General features: G+C 48.1%; 1 protein-coding gene across 1 annotated transcript; it reads left to right on the top strand.

Annotated features, from left to right (window-relative positions):
• The first annotated feature begins 199 nt into the window (after positions 1–199).
• On the top strand, positions 200–23,310 carry CUNH11orf24 (chromosome unknown C11orf24 homolog). The gene is made up of 5 exons (XM_026041095.1): positions 200–254; positions 552–677; positions 16,705–16,957; positions 20,434–20,550; positions 21,618–23,310. The coding sequence occupies exons 3-5, from the start codon at positions 16,801–16,803 to the stop codon at positions 22,910–22,912; spliced, it is 1,569 nt and encodes a 522-aa protein (XP_025896880.1). The 5' UTR covers positions 200–254; positions 552–677; positions 16,705–16,800; the 3' UTR covers positions 22,913–23,310.
• The last annotated feature ends 1,006 nt before the right edge of the window (positions 23,311–24,316 follow it).

Raw genomic sequence — 24,316 nt, 5'->3', positions numbered from 1 at the left:
CGCTCGCGGAGCCTCTCTGGAGCCGCGCTGCCGGCCTCCGCGCGCCGCTGTTGGCGCCCGGGGCCCGGCTCGTAGCGCCCGGCCGCGCGCTCGGAGGGGCGGCAGCGCGGGGCGCGCCCGCGGCGCCTCTGACTCGCGCGCTTTGGTGTTTCAGGAGCTCCGTCCTGCCGCCGCCCGCCGCGGGCCCCGGCGGCTCTGCAGCGGGTCCCGGCGCCGCTCGCGGAGCCTCTCTGGAGCCGCGCTGCCGGCCGCAGGTAACGCTCGCGGGAAAGGCCCTGGTGTCCAGGCGAGCGCCGCGGAGATGGGGTGCTGAGGTTGCCCTCGCAAACGGCATCCCGTTCCCAGAGGTGCCCTGCGGTGTTTTGCCTCCCCTCGTGCCCAGCATCAAGGTTTGCAGTAGGTTTAGCTGCCCKGGGTTTGCTGTGTGGCTGTGTAGCTGGACCCCAGTCCATACTGCTCTCTCATTGAGGTCTTCGCTTGTGGCTCCCATTCAGGTAGGTTCAGTGATTCCTGACGCTGGTCTTTGCTCTGTCTCACACTTTTTCTTCTAGGCTTGGAGGAGCAAAGCCCTCTTTCAGGAGACTTTCAAGTGAGGTGCCTTGATGTCCCGTGGCCTGTTAGCTGAATGAGCCCCTGCCAGGCTTGGCTGTGCAGGAGCTCTCCTGCTTCCTGATAAGGTGAGTTAGCTGCTGCAAACTGGAGGAACTCACTGTTCCTCCCTTCAGAGACACTAGCTCCCACCTTGGGCTGAGCTGCTGCCTTGCCCTGGGAGGTCAGCTGGGGACATGGAGTGTTTGGTGTCCCTTGGCCTCTGGAGGGTTTTGTGGCTGCTCAGTAGCTTTGAAAGCCAGGCTATAAGGTGTATTTCATCAGCTGGCAGGTCTCTCTTAAATGCACATTTCTGTTCTAACTGTATTTTGTCCACTGTCATCATTCCCTACTCTATATGTTAATGCGGTCCATTACGTGGTGATGGCTGCTTTAGTAGTGACTTGTGAATTTTTATTAGCTTTCAAATAGAATAATGCATTTGCCATGCCCACCTGCTGCTTAGCTCTAGCTTTTAAAAAAATACATGTATGTATACACACAAAAACAACACGTAGAGTCTTTTGGTATTTTGCTGGTGGAAACTTGAGGCTGTGTGCACCTTAGCACATTGGTGCAGACATCTTCATTTTTTGCTTTAATTGGAAACTCCCTGCTGGACTTATAAAACCATCTTCGAGAAAACAGCCTTTGTGTCTGGTTATCTGCTATTGAAATTCAAATTGGAACTTCCATGCAACCTGCAGCGTTGGCCTCACAAATTAAGTCTCTTGGCACAGGCTTTTCAAAGGTGATGGAAGTAATTTGCAGATGAAATTTCAAGCTTGATTGATGAAAAACATCCGTGCTGGAGGCCTGATAATGCATTTATAAGCTCTGGCTGTGTAAGGTGGATTATAGGACACGTGCCTTTTAAACGCAATAACTGACTTTTCCTGGAACATGAGACTGACTAAATTTCCAAGGTGAACTCTTGTAGGGACAACTAGGCCTGGAGATGACTGTGTTTTAAGCAGTAGATACTAGAAATATCTGAGGCTGGTTGGAGAAACTGGGAGGACTCGATTYACATAATTTTTCTTACTTCCTTTTATTTTACAAAGGTACAGACCAAACTTTTCTCTGTGAAGCTTTAAATAGTTTTGACATCCCCACTTGCTCTGACACCGAGTAAAACCTCAGTGTTAACTGGACATGCTCTGCCCAGGGTCATCCAGCTTGGAAATGATCTTATGTATTGAAAGTRCTGTAAAGCAGATCCATCCAGGATTGATGCCACCTTCTTTTCAGTGGTATCATGGGAGAGCTGGACATGAAAAGGCTGAACCTGGCCTGGATGCCCTTAGCTGGATCCCACACCTGAGCGCGTTCAGATATGATTTGCGCTTGTTTTAGGGTTTTCTTGTTTTGTTTTTTTCCTTTAATTCTTACTTTATGTTTGGTACAAGCTCCTATCATGAGGAACAATTTCACTTGGACAAAGCTGGAAGAGAAGGTGGTGAGTTTGCCAGCGGTCGCGTGCGAATCCTTGGCTGCTGTAGGTTGTTACAGCTCTCTTGCAGAGCACTGGCAGCCTGCACTGCTCAGCGCCTGCCCTTTGAAGTGTGTGAATCGAGATCAGATGTCTTCCTGAAAGAGATGTTCATCCCTATTAGCACGCAGCTGGCACGGAGTTCCTGTGGTAGGTGAGATGCTCTCCCCCACACAGGGACATACTGAATAATTGCTGGATGAGGCACCGCGGCTTGTGCCGCACAGGAAGCCTTCCTAGGTGATCTGCATGGCCTGTTTGTATGTTTGTTTTCCTTCCTACCCTTACAAATCTGCCTCTAAATATAAAAAAGAAAAAAAAAATGAGGTCAGCGAGAGGTAATTCTGGAGGAGAAAAGTGTTTCATTCGAGTAGCTGGGAAGAAGCTGCAAAGCTCTGATTTGTTTCTTCTGTAATGTTTGCTCCCTTGGGCTGAAGTTGCTGTTCCCTTGCTGTGAATTGGACATGCAGGAATTGATGGAGCTTGTGAGGCTGGCGGATTTGACTGCTAGAGTATAAGGGTGAATATGAACGCAGGTAGAAGCTCACTGTTTGCTTTGGAAACATCGCCCCCAGTTCCTGCAGCTTTTGGCTGCTGACAATCTAAGAAGGTTATAAAACAGGTGAGACCCCCAGGGTACATGCAATAGGTTGCCCTTTCCTGGGTGAAATGCTGCATCTTCCTCCAGTGGGGTGCAGAGGCCTCATAAGAACCATCCACCTCTAAGTAAGGGTCCCGAGGTGGCTTTTTCTTGCTGAGGGTTGTGAATCTGGGAGCTGTGGTTTGGGCTGTGTCACCACCTTTCTGGAGGCCTTTAGACAGGTAGGATATGGTTCCCCCAGGAATTTGCTGTGACTTGAGAAGTCTTTGTGCTTGCGACCTCTTCAGTGCTGCTTAGCGGCACGGTGAGCCAGATCAGGATGATGATCTAACTTCAAAATTCCTAAGTCTCTTTTTTTCCTTCCTCCCATTATCGCTCGTTCCTGTGAGCAACTAATCCAGGCTATGTCAGCAGGAGCAGGTGACAAGAACAGCAGAAGCCAGTTTCAATGTTCAGTGAAGCCCTGCGTTCACGCCGCTGGTGYGTGGAGAGGCGCCAGCACGGAGCTGCTGGCGGTGGTGCCAGCCCGGTCCTGTCCCGGCTGCCTCCGCCCGCAGCGGCCGTGTTGCCAGCCCGGAGCCGCGCRCTGGATGCCCCCTGCACAATGGGTCATACACAGGATAAAGACCAATGTGAGAGGCTGCCTTTTCCATCGTGCCCTTCCCTCCCTCCCTCCCTCCCCGTTGGAGCGGGGCCTTGCTGAGCACTGGGAAGGCATATTAGGCGCTTGCTTTCTCCATTGTTCTGCGGGACAATGTGGTGCGAAGGCAGGAGCAGGGCGGGGAGCCAGAAACAGGAGTTCTCAGCCCCGTTCTCATGCTGAAGGGCCAAAAAAGTCAGGCAGGGGCACTTAATCTTTTTGACAAAGTCTGCATTTAAATTTCCCGCCTTGGGCCGCTTACCTGTGTGCTGTCCTGGCCAGGCAGGTGGCTGAGAAGTTGCCTTAATGCAGTGTGGGAGTTGTTCTCCCCTGCTGTGTTCGCTGCCTCTGAGGGCTCCGCTGTGTGGCCTCAGGAGCTGGCTGCAGCGTTTGGGGTAAACTGCAGCAGGAAAAGTAACGAGGTGCAGGGGCAAAGAGTCACTGCAAAGAGCCGTGACGGAAGGGGCAGTTTTTATCCTGTTGGATTTGAAGTCTTTGCCCCTCAGTGTCGCGGCCAGAGGGGAGATGGAGAAGAGTCTGTCTCTGGTGCTGGTGACAGGGACAGTTTGCAGCCTGTGTCAGATTCGTAACTGATRCGTGTGGCAGGACCTATAGTCCCACGGCACCCCTCCTCACATCTGCCCGGCGCCGGGATCTAATCCTCTCTTTGGGAAGGAAGTTGGATCTAGGCAGTCTGTGCTAGATACAGTGATGGGCCTGGCTTCTCTTTGTGTGTTAATTCAGCTCTTCCTGCATTCCCTAAGCATGCAGGGAGCAAGGGGAGACTGCAGGACCTCTTTCCCGTCCCTCCTCCCTGAGGGGTTCAGCGAAGCCTCTTCGCAGCCGTTGCTGCTCCTGCAGAAGTTCTTCCAGGTGCTTTCCAGGCGTGCGTCCCACAGGCTGGGTGAGCCGAGGGGAGCCTCCCGCTGCTCTTCCCTCCTGCCTTGGCTGTGGCTCCCGACCCACGGCGGCGTCGGGAGCTGCCTCTGCGGTGGGTCAGCGGGACGCTGGAGCGCGTTACCTGCGCCGGAGCGGCGCCTTGGCCTTAAATCCGCTTAGAGAGCGGGGAGAAATAATAGTAACCGGTGAAGTAGAGGAATATCCACACTGGATTTTGTGAATATGTTTAGGGCAGCTTTATCTTGGTTTAGCTTGGGGAGAATTTGCRCCACTTTAACTAAATTTGGGTTTAAATCCACTTAAGCTAAGCCAGTGCAACTTTTGTGTGGAGGACAGGCTGAAATCTCATTAATTTTAATAGGATTAAGCATGTTCTTTTTGCCGAGTCTTCTTCTCTATCTTTCTTTGTCTGGCTTCTCTGTATTAGAAAGCAGGATAAACCTCTCCCGTCCTCCATCCCTAAGAAAAGGCTTTGACAGTCTCAGCAGAGTTGCTTTCTGACCGTGTACAATAGTATTTCACATATATACCTTATGTTTCAGCTGTAGCCCTTCTGTGTCCAGCCTTCTGTTGGTTTTTGTTTCCCCTAAATGCTTCAAAAATCCTCTTGCCAGCAAGAAAAGAGGTACAAGTGTTTGCCTCCTCAGTTTGCACTCTCACAATGTTTGTTTGTTTTTTATTTTGCTCCACGTGAGCTGCTTTGAAACCGCTATGGAGCAAGCCCACTGCTTGAAGGGAAATAAGTACTGTGGGTCTAGGAGAAAGCAGCCATCCCTTAATGGGAAYGCAGGGCACTTGGTGCTTCAGGCAGGTCGCTGGGTCTTCCCGTGCCTCCTGTTCCCCACTGCCACTCGAGGGAGGGTCGATCTCGGCCTCGCCTACACCCTGTTGTTTGGACTGACCTGGGTTACAAAGATCACGCTGGCTYATCCGTATCAGCAGATCCACATGGAGAATTGCCTCTGTCGTCAGCGTGTCTGTCCTGGTGCCCCGTTGAGGCCCTTGCTGCTCTGGCAGAAGTCCCATTGGCCAAAGCATCTGGACCTGAGCTCCCATATCTAGTTAGGAGCAGAGCGTGCAGAAAAACTCGTGGAAGSAAAACTCTCCTGAATTTACCTGAAGGCTACCAGGAAATTTGCTGCCTGCAATGGGATAAGAGTGGGAGTTCCTGGTGGAGGAGAGAGGTCCTGTAATAAGCTKAAATGCCCAATGTCAGCGCAAAGGATGTGTCTGTGAAATCCCTAAATCTCTACCCAGGGTCTTCGGGATGGTTGTCCGGTTGTTAACTTAAGGCTAAACCATATGCATTAATCTAAACATTTTTTTCTCCTTTCTCAATTGTGTTGGTCCAGAGCTGTTCCTGCYGAGACCCATTTTCTTTTGGGTTATGCTTTCTCATGCTTCTGAAGCTGTTCCTTTCCCAGCTCATCTAGAACAAYGTCCTTGTCCGTAGGTGTTTATAGTAACTTGTGTGAATCTTTGTGTGAGTTTCTGTCACTGCTTAACCTACAGAAGCTTTATAAAGGAGCAGTGTGCTTCTGCTTTCCTTTTTTAAAACAAGTATACTTAGATTTCTTTTTTAATTGCTCTTCGGAAAATACTGTGAGCAGTGGGGAGAGTGCTCTAGGCATTCCCACATGGTCTGAGTGTGAAAGCTCCATCAGCTTTGCAATGAGCAAACATGCTTCTCCCCAAGCACTTTTCTGGCTTTGATCTTCTCTGTAAATGAATTCCAATTGTTATCTAGAGCATTACCAAATGCATCAAATGGATTTCATCTTCTCAGTCTCTTTTATAGTGGAGCTTTTGTGGGATGGGTCTCAGTAATGTCCTTGGCTTGAGGTAGACCTGCTGTAGCTTCTTTATGGTGCTTGTTTTTGGCTTATGCAGGACTCAGTTCTGAGGTATCCTCAGGTGATTTCCATGCCTGGCAGTGCCTTTGCTCGCAGGAACAGCGGCTCCTGCCTTGTCTTGATGGGGTGCTGCCCTTTGGGAGCAAGAAGCTGAGCTGCTGTGAGAGGGAACAACTTCTCGTTTTTCAGTGAGGTGCCCTAGATGCACTTGCACTTTGCAGCATTTCCTGACCATGCGTTTAAGCCTGTGTGGCCACTGGAGCAGTTCATATGAATTCGTCACTTCTGCATTTGTTGAAGTTTCTAAGTTTGGGTTGTGACTTGTGTTTTGGGGGAAGCTGATGGGGTTTTTTTGGGTTGTTTTTTTGATGCTGCTTTTATGAGGGAAGCCACAGTGACTGATGTGTACACAGGAGGAGTGTGTTAGAAAAGGTAGGTTTAAGTTCCTGTATTTTTACTTACTGTTAAAACTAAAGCCCACGAATAAAGCTACTTTACCACTCTGCAGGTGCAGGAGCAAGTCTGTCCTGTATTTTATCTATTTCAAATTGTGCAGACAGCTTCTCTAATGTCTCATTAGAAGTCATTGCTCTGCCAAGCCACTTGGTGTAACACGAAGTTAGTTTGAAGTTAGTTACTTGCTGTGATGTCAAAATCCCTGCAGAATGGACACAGTCAACAGCTATGAGCAGGTGAACGGGAAAGAAAAGGGGTTATGCTTTCCCTTGCCTTGGCATCCATATTGCTGCTAGGATCTTGAAGAAGTTGGTAACAGGCTTTGACTTTTGTTGTCTGAATTATACGTCCACGCTGCTGTTTCTGGAGCTTTATGATGTTGCACTGGACTTGGAGTTGACATTCTGTAGGAGCTCATTATCAGTCAGCTTGTTGTGCCATCCCAGCCGACCTTAGTAAAACCAAAGCTCAGTCTGGTCTAGGGTTTGATCTTTAAGAGATCACTTGTGGTGGTTAGAGACCTCATCCCAGGCATTTGGTATCTTAAGACCCTTTGCAATGCAGTTAAAATCCAGCATCCTCTTGCTGCTCCATTTCTTTAGAGATCATGTGCGCGTTAAGAGCACGAGTCTCAGGAGCTTCACTGGCAACCACTGCTTTCAGGTGGTGTTTCCTATGGCATGTGTGAAAGAAGAGCTGGAGAAAGTTCTGTTTGTTCTTTTGTTTCCCCAAAAGGATCAAAAAGACTCCTGCCCAGCTACATAACTTGCATATTGACGTGTGAATGAAGAGTCGTGAAGCTGCCAGCAGTSGTGTGAGTTCATTGTATGCGGTTCACAGGCAGCGCTGGTTCTGCTGGGCTTAGTGTCGTGTGTGGAGTTGAACATATCCTTCACCCTCCGTTTGAAGGACTGGCACCCAGGGCAATAGGCTCACGGGGAAAGAGTGATCATGTCCTTCTGGGGCACTTGCAGCTTGAACTTCTCCTTAAGGGAACGTGTGGCCTGAATGGAGTCTTAACACGTACCGCTTTTGCTACCAGACTACTCCAAAAGCAAAGGAATAGAAATTGGGGTGTATAGCACTGATTGTATCTTCTGGGTACCAAACAGCTTTTGGCTGTAGTGTGTTTATGGATTCCCACTTGTTGCTCTCCCCTTGGTTACAAAGGGGACAAGAGTTTCTAGGCTTTAGAAATCTGGTAACATCCAGGAGCTGAATTTGTGGGTGTCCTTGATTGCTGCTTTGGAGTTTTGCCCTTAGACAGCAGCCATATTCACTGATGTGTTTGAGACACTGTACAATGCTTGCCAAGTGTCTAATACCCTGTACTCAAGCATGTGAAAGCTGCTCTGTGAGCGGGACGCCCTAACAGGAAAGGGTTTCAAACGTTGGTGACCCATTCCCAAAGGGGACATCTGGAAGAATGGGCAATTTCTAGAATTAAACAGAAAATACTGATTTTTCCTTTCCTTTGCCTTCTTGCTGCTGGAGGGTTTGGTGCTATTGACAAGCTTGTTCTTTCTCTGTGGTGGATTCTCTTTGACCTCTCTGAAACCAGAAACAGATGTTGTACAAACTGCTGTGGAGTGGGCAAGTTGTCCCCYGGGAACTGCCTGGAAATTGCAAACCCTTGTGCTAAACGAGCTCTTAGGTTATTGTCTTGGGAAAAATTMATTTATTTGCAAAGCCAAATTGAAAGGGGTAAGATTACACCTAGGTTTAAAATATATGGTTTAAAATTGAGATTCAGTAAGTAAATGTCACAGTACATTCAAACATTCATACTTTGAATTGCTATAGTGTGAGATGCAAAGTGTTTAATCCAATGAGCATAAAGTAGTAACTGAATGAATTTCATATGCTCGTGATTCATCTTCGTAAAGGATGAACAAAGGGGAAAATCTCTAAATAAAATACATGCTCAACTCTGTCCAAAGAGTTTTCTGTAAGGTGATGGGCAGGAAGTGGTGGAGATCCCCCAGGCAATTTTATTTCTTCTGTGTCTTGTCACTTGATAACAAGGTTTAGATGAAGAGAGGGAGTGAGGAAAGAAGAAGAACTAGGTGTAATAGCTTGTTTTAGGGTTTTTTTTTTTTTTTGCAGACTAAAGTAGAAACCCTCTTATTAGACACAAATAAAGATTTTTACACAAACGTTAAATCTCAGCCTGACCATTTCTACCAGTGTATTTCAGACCTGCAAACGACTTGTGTAGCAGCAGTTTGGAAGTGGTTTGTTGCAAGTTCAAAGCTTACAGGTTTATCTCCACGTGTCCCTTAGTGCAGACACTGCATATCGCTCCCTCGGCCTTAGTCCTGCTGCTGCTSCTTCCCTGGTGTCTGAAGGACTGAAGGTGAGTGCTTGCACGGAGGACATGTGCTCCCTCCTGACCCTTGTGCTCCAGAGGCACGGGCACGAGTTGGGCGTTTGTCTTACGGCACCTGGTTCACTTTTCCTCTTGCCTGCTGGAMGGCTAAAGCAAGGAAAAGGTGAAGGATGGCTGTTGGGGGGAAATGGTGGACAAACAGTTCGAGGGACTGCACGTTGTAAGCAGGAGCAGCTGCAGGGACCATGGGCAGGTCTCCCTGCCCTGCCACCGCGCTGCTCCTCAGAGCCAATGGCTTTGTGTTAGCTCTGTTGGAGAYGAGGACAAACTCCCAGGACCTTGGGCAGGGAGGACAGCACTGTTGTATCATGTGGGGCATTTCTCTTGCAGCTGTGTTCTGCAATTACAGTTTCCCTGAAGTACAAAAAAAACCCCCATTTTCTTGTATTGTGTTGATGAAGTCCACTGAGCTCTATTTGTCTTGGTGACTGATTTTTTTTTCAGATCAGACTCCTTCAAATAGGCTGTAGCTTTTAAAAAATGGACACCCTCCTCATAGATGAGGGGAATGGATGAGTTGCCAAATTCTGCTGTGCTGAGGCAAAGCTTGTAAGTCAAAGTAATACCATTTATTTGGTCGTGCGATGCAGCTGGGATAAGAAAGGCGAGGTTTCAGGGATATTGATTCTCTTTATATATTGTGGATGTGCTGTTGGTGAAGATTGAGGACTGAGATAAGCATGGAGCTGGGCTTGGAAAGCATCAGAAGAACCATCAGTGGCCTGTGTGGTTCCTCTTCCATTAATAACAGACCAATACATGGATTTTTGTACTGGAGCAGYAGCCGAGGGCTGCTCAACAACATCCTCCCTGCTTCCCTGTACTGAGCCAGGCTGAAGAGGTTCTTCAGCTGCCACCTTAGTGGTCACAGAGACCAGCAAGGACTTCGTTCACTTTAAAAACATGTCAGGAAAAGATTAAAGGGAGCAGAGGGAGAGGAAGATGTTTCTCCTTTAGGTTAAATTTAGGTTGGTGTGGGGCTCGGGGAAAAGACTTGTTGCCTCTGAAGAACCTACAGCAGGTGCAGGCCACAGGGCTTGAGAGCCGCTGTTGGGTTCCCTTCTCCCTGTGTTTGGGAAAAGCCAACCTGGCTCTGCTTCCCCCTCGCAGCCTTCCCTGTGATTCCCACATCTTCCAAGCTCTGTAGASGACAACATGGAGAGGCATGTGGCCAGCAACCCTCATTTGTTACTGCWGTAAATGTCTTTCCAGCCTCGAGAGCTTGGAAGGGATCTTCTGATTTGTGCCAAAATGTATGGTGAAAAGCTCTACAATATATTGCTACTTTGTGATAAGCTGGAAKGTTGTCTTGCTGTATCTCATCTGGCAGCCCTTTCATATAAACCTGCTTTKCTTTTTAAGTAGGCTAATTTAAAAAGAACCTTATCATCTGAGTGTCTTCAGATTGTTTTATTTGGGAGAATAACTGCAGATGGAGGCAGGTATCTCTGATGCAGTTCTGTATATTTTCAAGAGCCTGCTTCCCTGCAGAAAGGAGAAACGACCAAGAATGACCCAAAATGTCTTTGCTCCCAATTCCTTAAAACTGACCAGAAAATCTCCTCTTCAGTCTTTGCACAGGGATCCTGTTCTGGCCCTTTCCAGGCTGCCTGAATTTTCCTCTTTCTCTCTGGGCTCTCCCCAGGGTGCCCTTTGGCTTCAGTATTGTAGGTTGCCAATTGTCTCTTCCGTGTGTGGTCCTGCTCAGAACTATGCCCAGGCTTAAATCCCTGGGCAAACTTGCTGAGCTCTGTGGATGGTGACGTGTCCTGTGTTTCTAAATGCCCCAAATTATTAATGCATCTGTCTGAACCCATAAGGGAGTTTAAGTGTTTCCCAGTATTCTCTCAAGTGAAAGATGGTATTCGAAACTATGAGGATAGTGAGATGTAACCTCATCTGTGTTGCTAGGAAGTGGTTGACCCTGGTAGCAGTCTGCAGGGCTGGAATAAGGCGAGATAACTACACTTCAGTGATTTTTTTTGGTTTTATTTGAGAGCGGCACAGAGGCGAGTTACTGCACTGGGAGCACACCCTGTGTTTTCCCTTGGGAAGAGCCGCTTCCTGCTCCSGTGCCGGCTCTGGGCAGGCGCGACGTGGGTGGCAGAGCATCCCAGAAACCCGGATCGTGACCCAGCCGAGCCAGGATCCTCGCTTGGTGGCCCTGGAGCCCGTATGGGGGCCCGTGGGGTGGCTCCTTTGGGGGCTTTCCTCTAAAGTCATGCCTAATTTGAGATATGCCGTATGAAATGCCCTACATGTGATCTCCTGCTCTCATGAGACCGGAGCATGTCTGAACATTTGCTAGCAGCTTTTAGTGCAGAGCAGGCCAGAGGAGGTTGCAGCTGAGCCATCGTGCACATTTTCATTCCTCGGAGGTATTTGTGTTGACAGATTTATTGTTCAATCCTGGCTTTATGCAGTTAGCCTTTGGCAGCCTATTTTTCTTTATATTAAAACTGGATTGTTTCAGATACTCCCAAACAAGCCACATTTTCATAAATGAAACAGCTGCCTGGTCATTTTTCACACGGGAAGTGTCCCACTGAGTAGTACTTTTCAGTACAAATGCAGAACATAGATGTGAGCAGGGATGAGGGAGGATGATGGATGATGATGTGGTGGTGGTTGTTGTTTGGGCCTTAACATTTGTTTCGTGAGAGGCAAAGTGTGACAGGCATACGAAGCCTTACTGATGCCAATGAACTCTGTGTCTCTGGCATAAGAAAGGTGAGAAACTTAGCACTGAGGGTGAGGTGTTTTGTCATCAGCTTGCATGTAAAGGGTGGGAATCATCACTCCTTATTGTCCATCCGTCACTACAAGCTGTTAGAAGGATGGTTGGGGGGCTTTACATAGCCCAGGACCGCTCGAGTATCCTGAACCAGGTGGATTGAACATTGTCTTTTTTCCAGTATTGTTCTTTCCTCAAACTGCCAGGTATTTGTATGGTTTCTGAATGATCTCTTCTTCAAAAACCTTCTCTCAAAAAAGTGTCATGGTATTTTCTTGGTTTTGTTGCTTGTTTTGTTTTGTTTCCCTAAATGCACTTGTCTTTCTCTAGCTCTGTGAAAGAAGTGCAGAGGGGGAGCTGAATCACAGGAAGATGGAGGCAGCCTGCGATCTGAGAGATGGGGAAAGTTGATAAAGCATCTTCAGAACAAAACTAACCAAAGCAAAAACCGCCTGCAGAAACCACCAATCTGTGTGGGGTTTGAGACCGGCTGCCCTGCATTGCTTCCGTGGAGGAAGCAGGAGATCCGAGTGTGGCTCTCAGTTGTTACACATGGGGCCCTGACCACCAAAACCCCCTTCCTCTCTGTGTCCTTCATTGGGAAGGAAGGTTGAGCAACTCGCTGAAAACCCTGAAATGGAAGGGTGAGGTGCTCGAGCCTCTGCATGGCTGAGCTGGGCTGCTGGTTTGCAAGGAACCTGCCCGTTGCGTGGGAAGAGGCTTCCCGGGGCTTCTGCAGGATGGTGGCAACACTGGGCTTGCGCGGATGCTTCTCCTAGTCGGTATCCCTAGGGAGTGTGGCCCCGTGTAAGGCAACGTGCCCAGGCCTCTGTGGGAGCCTCCAGTGCTTGGTGGCCGTGTCGCCCAAATCCCAGTGCACTTGTGCAGGTTCCCAGCACGTATCGTGAGGAGCTGCACCTCTTCAGGGAGGCTTGGAGGTGTCTGTTCTCGTTGTTTTGTTTTGCTTTTGGCACTTGCAAGCAGAAGAAAGGATTTTCCTGCAGAAAGCAGTATGTGACAGCTGCAGAAATACTGATTTTTAGCAGCTGTGGACTTTTTTTTTTCTCTCCAAAGAGCATCATTCCTGTCCTTCTTGCAGGTGGTCTGCTCCGTGATGCTGGTTTATCCTTGGCTCCTGAGCTTACCAACTCCCACCTAGGATGGTCCTTGTGAATCCAGAGTGCGTTCTGGGTGCTCTGCCCCTCCACTTCATCTGTTGCCACTGTGGGTGTGTGTCGCGGAACGAGTGTGTTTCCCAAATCTGGGAAYGCTCCCGTGGCGCCGCGGAGAGCTCTCGTGCGCTGCGCGTCGCGCAGGTTGGTGGGACRCGAGGCCGTAGGCAGGGACGGCGCTGCAGACTGAAGGAGGTGCCTCTTGTTCAGGGAAGCGGAAGGTGTCTAATTTTGAAGCTACCTGATCAAAATGTTTTCACTTCATTCAGTCTTCACCTTATCAGATTCGTCTTGGGGTTTCTCTGTGGGCTCCTTGGCTTYGCAGGGTTTCTTTTTGTATTTTTGTTGTAGGGTGCTTCCCACAGCGCCTTGGGAAGTCCTGTCCAAGGAACTGTGCGCAGAGCAGCCCCTCCTCGTTCCCGGGAATGCTCTGCCACCCCTGTGATCTCCAGCGTGCTCTTCCCTTCGCGACCTCTGCCCAGTTTGTCCTTTCATGACTTCAGCAGGTGACCCTTGGCAGAAACACGTGGCTGGTGAGTCAACAGGACAGATAGGGAGGATATTTTAACAGCTGTTTTGGATTTGCTGTTCGAGCCGTATGTACTTGCTCTGAGGCAGTTCTGTGTTTCTTTTTTTTACATAATGTAGTGAAATCATTTTTGCTTTGAACACTGTGACTTGGTTGTGTTGTTCCTGCACATCCCCAGTCAGGCTGGCGTGGCGTGGCATTGCACTGGGGCCATTATAACTCATGTATGTATGGTGACAGGCACCATTGCAGAAAGAAGTTGCAAACCCATTGCTTGTGATTTATTTGTATGAGCCGCATCCCTTGCTCTGGACTTGTGTTCAAGTGGAGGAGGCAGAAAGAAGCCTTCTTGTGCTTCATGCAGCACCCAGAGTGTCATCTGGACTGCATTAAGGTGCGACTGTGTCTGATTTTCCCTGTGCTAGACTTAGAAATGAGGTGTTTCTCGTCTGTTACATTTATAACCTGTGTGCTGTGTTTGTGTACTGCACATGCAGCCTCTTTAAAACATAAAGGAACTGCTGTGATTTGCTAAAAAACCTTTAACATTATTTTGAGCTTGTAAATATGTGTGAGTGCTAAGGGAAGGGGAGGATGACTTGGAAAATATGCAAGCTGTACGTTAAGGCAGTACTTTCCAACAAGATCACTGAACCATCTCCATTAAAGAGTCACTGCTCCGCCCTATCTCCACACTGCTGCTTGTTTACTGACCTGTGAGTGCCTGACAGCGTGGGGAGGGAGCAGCACCTCTGCCCTGTGTGTCTTGAATCCCCTGCTGGCAGAGGGTGGCTGTGGTGCTTAGGATCCTCAGGAGCTGCGTGCTGGGCACCTGGCATGATCACCCCCTCCTGCAAGGGGATGAAGTTTTAGCCACTGGCCTCATTCCAGCCATTTAACCCTCCACAATTAAAAGCTTCTTGGCCATGTTTTCCCTTTGAAAAGAACTCGTTTTGGACAGGATGTTAATTTGGATTTGTTCTTTTCCCAGGAGGGTCTTTCAAAGCTGACTGAAGCTCGACTTGCATTGTGGTGATGGAAGAGCGCTCGGCTGCCGTGCATCTGTCCAGGGCTCGTGGTAGGCAGGAGAAATCACAGGACTAGAGTTTTGTGGGCAACTGGAGCTGTTCAGAGGTAGATCACAGTGCCTGGGATGATGCTGGTGGCTTTGCAGCTGCTTTCTTGCAGGTGGAGCCATTGCATCTCCAACTTGAGTCAGCACAGCGTGTGTTTTGCTGAGTATGAGTACAGCATTTGTTAGGGAATTGAAAATGTTGCATGAGRGCAGAGAGACTTCACTTTGTAGGCTGTAAAGCCTTATTATATGTACGAGTCCCAGGTTGAAGGATCTGGAGTTCAAAGCGTTTGTTGTCTGTCAGGAATAAGGATCCGTGGGCTGCAGGAGAAGGGCTCCCATTGCTGCTGCTGCAGCAGCCCGGGCCAGGCGTTTGCGCCACTGCGAGCGGCTCCGCGGCCTTGGTACCCCTGAGAACCTGGAGGGGATCCTAGATCCTAGTGAGGCTGGTGCTGGCTGGCTGGAAGGCAGGCGCCGTCCCCTGCGTGCGGGCTAGATGGGGCTCGTGAGCTGCCTTTCCTTGCGGGAGCTGGAAATGTTTCCTGCTGCCAGCTGGGAAAACCGAGGCAGGAGGCTGCAGCTGGAGCAGGGGAGCTGTGGGAAGCTGCTGTTGTTTCCTCCGGGGTGCAAGGCTCTGAGCAGTGTGCAAGCCGAGGTCAGGGTTGCCTGAAGAAGTAGGAACACTCAATACGTTTTCCAGGACCTTTGAGAGCTGAATAGTCCCTGTCTCTTGCCCATATAGTCCAACGTGGAGTTGCATGTTGCATGTCCTCTGTGAAGAGTGGAGTAGCCATTTATATTTTACTCTTTTCCAGACAGGGTAGTTCTGAGGCCAAAACTCTGTTACCGCCATTYAAGGCTTTACAAAGCAGGGCAAAAACAAAACTTGGAAACAAAAGTTCACTGGTTGAGACAGCAAAAAGTGACAGGCTGGAAGTGAAAGCTGGTAAATATTACTGGGCTTTATTGGAATCCAGAAGCTCTAACTCAGGGCAGATCTTCTTGCAAGGATGGCTACATCAGGGTCTTAGTTCACCTAAGAGCCTGGATGTTTTTTGCTGTTATTTATACTRTTTGTACATGCTGCTCACTGTGTTACGACCTGTACATCTCCTGCAGAGTTCTGTAGCCTTCTGAGTGTCAGACAAAGCTGGACCCCAGCTCGCTTCAAAAACATTTTTTTTTTCCCAGCTGCAGGATGAGGACTGAGGCTTGTGTTGGGAAGGAAGAGGAGAGCTGTCCTTAGAAGCCCCTTAGAGAAGAGACTGAGCAAAYAGTCTGGTCCAGGCTGGTCTGTCTGAAGTACCTGCTTAGAGAAGGCTTTAAAAAGTCTTGAAAACATGAGGATAAATCCAGGTTAGCAGGTGGGGATCTGCTCTGAAGTGCAGTCAAGTTGGTGGGAGCTGCTCCRGTGGCTTCAAGGGCAAGAGCCCATGTGTGGGGACAGAAGTGTCTTGTGTGTAGTGGTAATGTGGAAAAGACATTGTGTTTTTGCTGTTTTATGTGGGGAGATGAAGACCACTGTGGGTGTGAGACTTCCTCAGCGACAGCTGCTGCATCTGTGTAATTGCTTAACAGATATGAGTTATTGGCCTTTGCTTGTTTTTATATTAAAAGTTTCTTTTTTTTTTTTTTTTTTTATACCATAAGCAAGAAAATCAAAGCAAGAATAAAGCGAGCCTGGTGCTTCATCAGCTGATCTGGTGTAAAAGCAGGGACAGGTTTCTAGGTATATTCCAAGCGTGAGGGACCCCTCGAGCTGGTGCAAAGCCCTCTGCGGAACCTGTGAGCAGTATTTCAGAGCAGTCCAAAAGCTGCAGCACAGCCTGCCTGGCTGCAAGGCCCTGGTCAGCCCTGTGCAGCTCTGCACCTGCCTTAGCTGCCCCTGAGTGTTTGTTGTGCTGAGCTGTCACGTAACACCCAGAAGAGTGTGAACTGACTTCAGAAGAAGGATCCTCTTTCCACAGTTCACGTGCTGCCGCTCCTCCTGGTGCTGTTTTGCAGGCCCGGTTGAATTTGGTTTGACAGTAGTCAGGTGGATCCTCCAAATGAAATTGGAGGAGCAGAACAGAGCTCTCTGTATTCTTGAGTGTTCTTGACTGTAGAAGATGCATCATGTTTCCCATGAATTTGGGAATAGTCTTTTCTATAAATGATTMATTACTTATATACTTGCTTTTGTTTTTCAAATGGATAGGAGTGGGTTTAACAGAACACTTCAGATGCAAACATTTGGTATTAATTGATTATTTTCTTTTTTTTTTTTTTTTAATAGGCATATTGCACTGGATCCAAGAGTGATATAGGAAAGCCCCCTCCTCTACCACAGGCTCCTGGGAAGAGTGGCTTCCCTGCAGGGCCGGCCTTGAAGATGTGGACTGCTCTCATGTGCTTCCTGCTGGTGTCCTTCTGTGTGTGCGAGAGCAGAGTTTCTGTCCTGAGCGAGAGAGGAGCCCGCGTGGTGCGGATCAGCAGGCTGGCCTCGGAGAAGCAGTGCCGGAGAGCGTGCCGGGGCCCTGCGGCTGCAGGTGAGGCTGCTGCCCTTCAGCAGCAGCTCCRGATGGGTTTTTCACTCTGTGAAGGTCTCCTCTGCTCCCCTGACATCTCTTCTTTTTAACTCTACTTGTTTGCAGACATTTACAATTATGGCTTCTGTGTGCAGTCCTGTGGTGCTAAATAATTTCTGACAGCTTTAGTTAAATTGAATCCAGAGGAGCCAATTCCCAGGGCCTTCCCAGCTTCCGTAAGGAGCAGCATGCCATGTGCTCTTGGTGTGCACCGCTAGCGTGCAAGTGGGGTAAGGTCACTTAGCTGAAAGGCTGATGGCTCCGTCCCACCAGATGCTGGCAAGTGAACAGCCCTGTCCTAGGCAGCTGTCCTGCAATGAGAAGTCTTTGCTCACTGGTGTTTTTGTCCTCTTGCCCTAGAAGAAGCCGTAGTTAATGACCCTGTAACTGAACCAGGGGTTAAACAGGACCCTAGGAGGTTAGAGTCTTTCCCTGGTCTCCCTCTGAAATGTCTCTCTCTGAGCTGTCTTTAAAAAAGCATTAAAGTGTTAGATGAGTCAAAGTTGCTCTTGCAAAGGCCCCTAAGCTGCTAAGCCACTAGGGAAGGCTTGTGTTCCCCACAAAGGATCGGATTGCTGTGGTACAGGTGAGAATTTAGCTCATGTGGGTGAATGTGTAATGTTTATTTTAGAACTCAGATTGACAAGGCATCATCAAAATGCCTTTTTTTTTTTAATGCCCAGAGTTTTCAAACCTTTGTTTTAGATGTGTGGATTTCCTCTGTCCTTTTGCAGTGGAAAGCACCTTCGCAAATTAAACTTCMAGTTTAGGAGGTTCAATGTGAATGGGTTTGTCTTCTAGGCCACTAGAGCTCAGAAAACTTCAGCTTCTGCTTTTTCCAGTGGTGAGCCATGCAGAGATGACATGTTCACACTGACTCTGCTGACATTTAGGGTCTGTAATACTACATGTTTGTATTTTCCTCCTGAGAATCTGCAAACATTCTGAAAATGTCATCTTAACCTCATGGTGCCCTTGTGAGGGTAGAAAAGGTGTTATTGGCCAGCTCCTGCAGAGGAGGAAGCTGAGGGACATAAGGAAATTAGTCTAGTCATGGTTGGAAAGGGCAAGAGTGCAAATAACTTCACCCTCTTGCTGACTTTAGCTGTTTTTTCCCTAYTCTTCATCCTGTTCTCTCTTGACGTGGTGTAGGAAGCAGAATGAGTCAAGGTGAGTGTTGGTCTCGGGCAGACCAGAGTAAGCATTTGGAGGGAACAATTTAAAATTAAAGCCCAGAGTGGAGCCTACTCTCTTCTAGGTGAAAGTGGGCAAAATGAGACTGGCTGCGTGGCAAGTGTCTCGCAGTGGAGATGCAGGTTGGAGCCTCTATCCAGATTTTATGCCAAAGGGACCGCTCCTCATTTCGGCTCTAAAGAGGTATTTGGTTGTTCTGGGAAGCAACTGGAAAATCCTGAGTGGTTGGAAACAGTCCTGAGTTGTGCTSTAATCATGCTGACCCCATTATATTCTTGCCTTTCTGAGCTGTGTTAGATGAGCCAAAGCAGAAGAAATGCTGCTGTGGTGTTTTTGCCTTCTCCCATGAGAACTGACGTGATTTGCCGTGGATGCCCTATGAATCTCCACTTGCATAGCTTGTGGGGCAGGGAGGTGGCCCTGGAAATAAGAGCACGTCTGAACATATTCAGTTCTATGAGAAGTGCATTTTAATTTATTGAAGACTGTTAGTCTGTCTTCTGCTCTCTGCAACTATTGGAGTTCTTCATTTGATTGTTTTATGACTTCTCAGTGCCAGTTCTTAGGGGGTTTCAGTCACTTGTTTAACCTTTTCCCAAACCACCAAAATTCCACTTTCCTGCTTTTCTTAGGACTGTCGAAGCCAAATGCAATTGCTAGTAGGGGGATCTCTCAAGTTTGTGCATTTTCCAGCAGCACTTTTAATAACTGTGGTGTAAYGTTGGATGTAAATGTTTTATTGTGAAAAGTTCAACCTCCCCGTAGCTTTAATCCTCGGTGAGGGTAATTGCCTTTGTAGATAAGAGCTTTAAATATAGCCATGTGTACCACACGTGTGAGTGCTCTGCCCTTTCTCACATCTAATTTCTCCTGCTGTCGTACGCTCGAGTCCCCTGTCGTCCACGGATGGGTGGCCAGTTGGACACACATCTGCTTCGTTCCACRCTGATTGCTGCGTTACTGGCTCCTGTGTTTCCTTGTTACAGCACATGTTGCCTCCTAGTACCAGAAATTAATTATATGCTGATAAGATGCTGCATATAATCGCAGTATAGCTTAGGCAGGAAGGGTCTTTGAGGTCTCTGGTCTCTGCTCAAAGCCGAAGTGCCTTMGATCAGGCTGCTCGATGCCTGAGGGAGAGTGTCCACCCTCTGTGGGGGCCCCCAGTCTAGCTTTGACCTCCCAGTGATGGAAGCATTTTCTTCCCTAAGTTTATCTGGAATTTCCTGTGTTGAGACTTCTCTGCTGCCTCCCCCGCTGCCTCGTGCACCATCTCCAAGCACTGGGCTTCAGCTTCTGCCGGGTGCCTGGGGACAGTGGTGGGATTTACTCTCCACTTGGTGTTCTTGAGGCTGATCTCCTCTCAGGCCCTCCCTGTCCCTGCCATCCAGGCTGCCTGCGCTGGACTCGCTCCCGTGTGTCGATCCCTTTCCCTCTCTTTTTCTTTCTCGTGTTGCGGAGCCCCAAACCAGGCGCAGTGCTTGAGGCCTTCTCAGCAACGCTGATCAGAGAAGAGTCAAAGTCTGGTTGTGTGTGTGAGTGCAGACACGCGCTGAAACAAATTAACAAATTAGAAGGGTGCCAGGAAAGGGGGTTCCTGCTGTGATGACTTAGATGAGCTGATCTAGCTCATGCTGGGATCTGACATAGTGAAAGACAGTTTCTGGGATGGCACCCCTGCCAGTGACAGCAGGTGAGGAGTGAATTTCCATCCAACTCAGGACAGTGAGATAAGCACCCTTCCTCTCCTATGGAAAGAGATGAGTGTCGCGTCAGGTTCAGCTCGCTTCCTTTTTTCTTCTCATGAGGACATTTCGGATAAGTGCAAGCATTTAGCTCGGCCCTGGCCAGGCTGTAGTGCTATGTCTCTTTGTCCCTATCTGTGTGGGCAAATTGCTCTCTTGAGGGGGCATTTCTCCCAGGAAGACAAGCAGGGATTTCTGTAGGTGGACTTGAAGCTGCTCTGTTRATTTCTTGACTTTTCCAGATATTTTCACCAAGTTTGAGTCAGATTGCTTTAAGGACAGTCTTCCAGCTGCCAGCTTTTTCATTCTTCAGTTTTTTTTGACATCACAACTGTTAAGTAGAGCATGGTTACTACACTCTGTGTAACAATCCATTTTCTTCTTTYGGCAGAAAGAGTGTTCTTTGTTCAAGTATGGTTTTTAATAGCCCTACTAAGGTAAATTTGATATTGGGGGTTCCATTTTAATTAGCCACTTACCCTCTGCTTTATTTTTTAGGAAACCGCCACTGCAATTGGTCCGTGCCGTACCAGAACCGCTGCATCCTGCTGCGGTGTCGCAAGCTGAGCRCGTGTCAGGATGCCGGGGAACAAGACCTCAACGACCTGCTTGGAGGTAAGGTCGTATTGCAGGATCCTGCAGGATCCTACTCTTAGACCCTGGCTAGCTTTTAGACTGGCTAGACTGGTTAAATGGAAAATGACTTTGCTAGATTTGTTCCGACTCTGCCACTTACACACGTTGTGCATCTGTGAGTAACTTGTGTTGGCCTCTCCGTGTTAAAGGCATCATTCATTTGTGCCATTTGCACCCTACACTTTGTGCTTTGGAGAACAAAGGCAGAGCAGATGTTTTTACGCTTTTCAGGGAAAGGGAACTGACTTAGCCTTGGTTTTCCTGAGATTGCCAGGAGTGCTGTGCCAGAGGCTGCAGRCTGCTTGTATAATCTGGGCAGAGCTAGTAGCAATTGCTCATTGTGACTTTCCATATCCGAGTTTTCAATTTTAATTAAAAGTGACACGATAGCAAAATGGAACTTCTTGGTAATAGGGGAATCAATCTTCTGAAGTAGGTTTTAAGAGTATACAAGCTTTAAAAACAAAAAATCAAACAAGCGAAAGGACAGAGCTTGTTCATGATTCTCTTGAGTTGGCAAGGGCTTCTCTGGGACTTAGCAATTAGTCCTGTGATAAGTAAAGGGGATTAGAAGCCCAGATCACTAGTTCTGAAGGAAATTCTTCTGAAGCATAGGGACGTAAGTGCCTATTTCCAGTCAATTTTGAGGTAAAAAAATATGAATCTAAGCATGAAGACTATGTTTGTGCTATGTAACTGTAAGAGAGCTTGAGATGTCAATCCAAGAGCTTTCACAAGTAAACTTAGCATTTGTACTGCTGCTTCTGTTGAGAAAATGCTTCCRTGTTCTTGCTGTGTAGCTCATCGTACCCCATTTGGGAATTAATTCCTTGTCTGAGTAAATGCTAAGGGTCTGTGCCGTAAAGGGTAGCCCAAAAAGACAGGAAACTGTTTTAATTTTGTTGCTGAGTTTAGGACCAGCTTATTCCAGTATTTACTGCATCATCTTCAGAAGGTCTGTTCTGGTTTGCATGTGGGCATGAGATGTGATTTGGACTTGACAGCTTTATTAATTCTTTTGAAATTCTGTTTTTATCTTTTTAAAGAAATTGTCCTTAGGAAAAGGAGAACAGACTTATTTCACCGCCAGAGATATCCAGAGCAGGTGGAGAAGATGGTAAATGCAGTGGTTGACCAAGCCAACACAGAAAACCTGCTTTCCTCAACAACTTGGACTGTCAGCATTCACTCAAGGCAGTTGCTCAATGTGGACGATAATGTTGGAACAGCAAATGCAGGAAAAACAACTGCAGCTGMTGCTGCCACCACCACAGGGACTGCCAGCACTGCTGCAGCTGCAGCCACAAGTGGTGCAAGTACTTCTGCCTCCACTCCAGTTCCTGGAACAAGTGTTAAGGCTACAACTGCCCCAGTCATTTCTAGTGGTACTCCTAATAAATCCACATTTTCCACTGCCTCTTCTCCAACACGCCATCCCATCACTGCCCCCATTGCCAATAATGTCACCAAGCTTGTGGCCACCTCTGAAAAATCAGGAAATAATAGCTCCAGATCAGAATCCCCTTCTTCTTCCCTTGCTGCTGAGTCTGGAACAAGTCCTGAGGCCACTGCAGGGCAGCACCGGAGCCCGACGACCGGCACCCCCGGCACGACCGGCACCCCCGGCACGACCGGCACCCCCGGCACGACCGGCACCCCCGGCACGACCGGCACCCCCGGCTCTCGTAACGTCACCATGGCCAGAGCGGGCTCACCGGTACCGAGCCCAGCAGCCACCACCCTCATCCCTCTGGATGCCCAAACGTCACTCAGCGCTGCCGCTCGTCCGACTGCCCTCGCTGCCACCGTGAGTTCACGTCCCAGTAATCCAGCACCTAACGGTACGCTGCCAAATCCAGAGCCAGAAGAAAGTACAGCCACAAGGCCCCTGAATAAATYGGCGACTTCTCCGGGCCCTACAAGTGCCATGGTTTCAACAACCGTACCTCCAACCGAAGCTACAACTGGACATGAGACAAAGTCAGTGTCTCCCATCACCTCTACTAAGCAAATGACCACAGCTCCTGCACGTGCGCCGGCCACGACTGCTCCTGCACGTGCGCCGGCCACGACTGCTCCTGCACGTGCGCCGGCCACGACTGCTCCCGGTCCTGCCGGAGCGCGGGACACGCACGAGGACTATCTTCTCATTGCTGCTCAGCCTCTGACTCACTACCTGGTAGACAAAAGTTCGCTTCTTGCAGTGCTTTTGTTTGGTACGGTGTTTTTCATAACTGTCGTAGTTCTCTTCCTTATTCAGGCCTATGAGAGCTACAAGAAGAAGGACTACACGCAGGTGGATTACCTGATCAATGGAATGTACGTGGACTCGGAGATGTGAAYGGGTGGGGATAAAACACAGGGCAGAGCTGGAAAGGAGATGGAAAGCCTGTCTGACTTGTTTTTCTTTCCCATTTGCCTATAAGACAAACTGAAAGTGCTTCCAAATTTACTTCTGGTGCAATTTAGGAGAAATGCCATGTACTGTATTAAGAACAAAAAGKATATATATATATATTTTTATTCAACTGTGCACAGGTTGCGGTAAACAAATAGTCATTTGTAAAACTTTTCCAYGATGCAAAATAGCTGTGGCCATTACTTTTCACTGCAAAACGACCACAACAAGAGGTGAGCAGTCACCTCGGAGAATGCCTGGCGCTTTTTCAGTGGTTTACACTGCAAGTTCCTTGTGTTTTGTAGGTGTCGTGTGTGCTCCCCGCCGYAAAACAGAGCAGGGGAGCTCGCACTTTTGGAGAAGTGCTTGGAACTGGGAGGACAGGATGTATGAAGTGTTGCTGCAACAGGGAACCTCTGCTCGGGTGTGCATCATGTTTCAATGTGCTTCCTGCTTGTAAAGAGGTCTGTTTACAAGGGGCTGTAAACACCCTGTTTACTGCTAACCCAAGGTGGCTTTTTGCCGCAGAGCGGATTATTGTGCCTCTGCACTCACATGATTATTTTTGTATTCACTCAATAAATGGGGCCCTGGAAGGGGCATGTCTTGTTGCAGTTCTGTTTTCATTGCTCTCTCTGCCAGTTTAGAGGCAAGAAAGAGGGAATTTTGGCTTGCATAAACTAGCTCTGCTTTAATGTCCCAAGTAGAGAGGTTTTGAAGACAGCWCTGGAAGTGTGGACATGTCACAGAAGATGCTTATCAATTTTCAAGGTTGGGCTTCTGTTCTTTGAGACCAGAACACTGCAGAATCTTCCAGGTATGTGGATTCACTCACCTTAGCGTAGGTTATTAGTTTTTGTGCATGGACCATCACTCTCTTTTTTCCTTTTCTTTCTGTTTTTTATTCTTTTCAGTACTAGYTCTGAGTTGGTAGTAATTGGAAATCCCTATTGCACACAAACACACACACACACCCTAGCTGATCTCCTGCTAAGATCTACAGTTGTGAGAGAACAGAAAACACTTGATTCTTGGCAAGTATTCTGCAGTGATTAATGCATTTTATTTGAGTGAAACACAGCTATAAATAGCAAAAGACTGGATTAAGGTGCTTTGTGTCTGTGTGTATGTGTATGTGTGTGTGTGTGTGTGTGTGTGTGTATATATATATATAAAGTAGCATATATAACATATATACATATTAACCAGATTTTGTAGCCTTTATTTTCTCTAAGTGTGTTTACTTTCTACTTTAAGATGTGGAATCACTTGGTTTTGGTTCAGTTATTTATCTCAAATCCCCTGGTGGTTCAGAATTTTGGAGATTTACTCTGGTGGAAGTTCCCT

The sequence above is a fragment of the Nothoprocta perdicaria genome, unplaced genomic scaffold (assembly GCF_003342845.1).
Source record: "Nothoprocta perdicaria isolate Ctin4 unplaced genomic scaffold, notPer1 scaffold_28, whole genome shotgun sequence".
In the NCBI taxonomy this organism is placed as follows: Eukaryota; Metazoa; Chordata; class Aves; order Tinamiformes; family Tinamidae; genus Nothoprocta; species Nothoprocta perdicaria.
The sequence above is the reverse complement of the archived record's forward strand: the minus strand, read 5'-3'. Positions and strand labels throughout refer to the sequence as shown.